The sequence below is a fragment of the Nicotiana sylvestris genome, chromosome 7 (assembly GCF_000393655.2).
Source record: "Nicotiana sylvestris chromosome 7, ASM39365v2, whole genome shotgun sequence".
NCBI lineage: Eukaryota > Viridiplantae > Streptophyta > Magnoliopsida > Solanales > Solanaceae > Nicotiana > Nicotiana sylvestris.
Window position 1 is genome coordinate 167,645,188 of NC_091063.1, and position 2,979 is coordinate 167,648,166.

The 2,979-nt window shown below is 30.6% G+C and overlaps 1 protein-coding gene across 1 annotated transcript; it reads left to right on the forward strand.

Moving 5' to 3' along the window:
• The first annotated feature begins 614 nt into the window (after positions 1-614).
• LOC104223768 (protein CHUP1, chloroplastic) lies at positions 615-2,738 on the forward strand. The gene is made up of 2 exons (XM_009775265.2): positions 615-1,548; positions 2,172-2,738. The coding sequence occupies exons 1-2, from the start codon at positions 709-711 to the stop codon at positions 2,652-2,654; spliced, it is 1,323 nt and encodes a 440-aa protein (XP_009773567.1). The 5' UTR covers positions 615-708; the 3' UTR covers positions 2,655-2,738.
• The last annotated feature ends 241 nt before the right edge of the window (positions 2,739-2,979 follow it).

The window sequence follows — 2,979 nt, forward strand, 5'->3', positions numbered from 1 at the left end:
AACACTTAAAAATATAGCCAAAATAATTCAACACTAAATAAAGATGCTATTGCATACATATAGCCTTTTTGGCCAAGCTTCTCCAAGCCGAAAAGCATGTTGAAGTGTTTGGCCAAGCTTTTAGGAGGAAAAAAAAGTACTTTTGAGGAGAAGCAGAAACAGAAGCAGAAAAAAGTAGTTTCTTCCCAAAAATACTTTTTTGAGAAGCACTTGTGAGAAAAATACACTTAGAAGCACTTTTTAAAAGTTTGTCCAAACACTAATTACTGTTTAGAAGTGCTTTTCAAATTACTTAATCAAACACAAACAGCTTCTCACCAAAAGTATTTTTGAAAAAAAAAAACACTTCTCAAAATAAGCTGATTTTTCCAACTTGTTCAAACATGCTATATATCACATGCCAAAAAATGTTAAATATCATAGCCATAAGGAATTAGATTCCCACAAAAGCACAACGAAGGAGGGATGAAGGTAGTGCTAAGAGACTATTGAGTGGTCAAAAAGCAAAGAAAACCACTATTTTACATGACAAAAAGATAGCTTAAAGCAAACACATAGGTAAAGAATCTAAACATAGCTTTATATTGTTCTAACACCATTTGTTCACAATGTTACAACCTACCAAAAAATCCACTAATAAAAACTTGATATTCCATTTCATTTCTTGGAAAAACTTTGAGTTTTTCTATAGAATTCCAATTCAAAAACATGGAAAACAATAGCACAAAGGTGGAAATGATAAAGCCAATATTTCTCAAAGCTGGAATTCCTATAGCCATAACTTTGGCGGGATATATTATTGCCAAAATCACAACAAAAAGAAGCTCAATTTTCATACCTTCAACAAATCAAGAAAATTCTCAAGAAATTATAACCAATCAATATGATATCTCAAGAGATGAAGTTAGCCTTAATCAAAATCTTGATTATTCAGAATATGAAGATGATCATTCTTCTACACATACCATTTACAAAGATTCATCAGAAAGTTTTCTTTTTCAAGATAAATGCAAATTTGAAGAAGATTTGCTAAGCTTAAGAAGGCAAACGGGCGATATCGAAGAGAGGGAATTTCAACTAGAGGCCAGATTTCAAAAGTATAGCCACTTGAAAGATCAAGAAATTGCACTTATGGACATGCAAAACAAGTTGATATTAGAGATCAATAAAATTGAGTTCTTTGATAAGGAAATTACACTAATGGAGGGAGAAAACCAAAGATTTCAAAATATGGTAATTGAATATTTGAGAATTATAGAACTTCTTGATTTGTCACAATCAGAAAATAGATTGCTTCACAAAAAGGTTAAGAAGCTTTTGAAGAAGATCAAAGAACATTCACAAGTTATAGAGGAACATAACTTTCAACTTGAAGCTAAGGAAACAGAAATTTCAAGAAATGAAAAAGGGCTAGAAATGAAAGATCATATTATCAAGAAAATGGAATTAGATATTCAAGAGCTGAAAATGGCTATTGAGAAATTGCAAGAGGAGAAGACTGAACTACAGAGAAAGCTAGAATTGGGAGAGAATTCAAATCCATCCAAGGTAAGTATTTTTCTATAAGCCTATTCATAGTTTATTGCAAACTCATAAACTAAAGGGATTGTTACAAAAATAGCCGGTCAAATTTACTATTTACTATTTTGAACCGGTATACATAAATTATATATTGACTATACACAGTCATACAATTATTATATATGAATTATACATGTATTACATATTCGCTGGTTATTTCTAGTTTAAGATTAAGTGGACGATTATTTGGGTTAATTCTTTCTATATAATGGAAAAATAGCTCAAGTAATACCTACATATTAAAAAAAAAAAAAAAAATGTGGCCTCAAAAAAAGCAAGTAGGCTGCCACATTTATAATATTATCGTGCAAGTATAGTCACATCAACAACTCACTTTACATAATATCCACTTGGCACCAGTTAGATAAATAACTCAACTTACATAATATCTATTAACTTGGTATTTTTTCGGCATTTCTTATATTTCATGCGCTATATAGGCATAATGGAGTTATTTTTGTGCTATAAAAAACTAGTTTTGCTTCGGTACAATAAACTGAAAGTTAGATGACCATCCACGAAATTAACCCGCCTATTCATTACATGCATGAGATTGTGAATACATTTTTGAAATGTTCTTTATTTTGCAGAGTAATGTGGAAGTGGTAACAATAGAAGATTACAAAGAATTGGCAAAAGAACTTCAGCAACTGGAGAAGGATAAAGCTACTGAAGACAAAGAATTAATATACTTAAGGTGGTGCAATGCATGTTTAAGGCATGAATTAATGAGGAGGAATCAAGAACAAATAGAACAAGAGAAAACCCAAAATCAAGAATTAAATTTGGGAGAAGAAAATACAGAAATTATAACAGAATTTGTACCAAAACATGAGTTAATTATGAGGAGGAGTTCATCAGTGGGACACAATGAATCTTGCTTAAGTTCACCTATTAATGGAAGCCATTCAAATGATCATTCCAAAAGGAGAAAATTAATACAAAAGTTCAAGAAATGGGTAGAAGGAAGTGATAAAATGAAACATGAAACTAATTGCTTTAAAAGGCATTCTGTTTCTGATTATACTGAAGAATTAATGATTCCTGCTAGAAAGTCATGTTCTAGTGCTTAATTATGTGTATTTGTAATTCCTTCATGATTTGATTAACATATGTAGCTCCAAACTAATAAAAATGACACAAAACTTATTGATTCTCTTTAAATGCATTGTGAGATCAGGGGCGGAGGTAGCATATAAGCTATAGATTCTGGCGAACCCTGTAGCTTTTGGCTCGAACCTTGTATATATATTAAATATATACTAAATATGTATAAATACTAAATCTCGAACCCAATAACACAAATAGTCGATGTTGTTTAGTGATATTTCAAATCCATAAACTTTAAATCTTCGCTCCAATGTTTAAGCTACATTTCAAAAATAATTTTTTAAGTAA

What these genes read in the sequence shown, in the direction of transcription:
- LOC104223768 (XM_009775265.2), top strand. Translation starts at nt 709, where the DNA reads ATGGAAAACAATAGCACAAAGGTGGAAATGATAAAGCCAATATTTCTC. An exon ending in AGAATTCAAATCCATCCAAG is followed by an intron (nt 1,549 to 2,171) that starts GTAAGTATTTTT and finishes TTTATTTTGCAG; the next exon opens with AGTAATGTGGAAGTGGTAAC.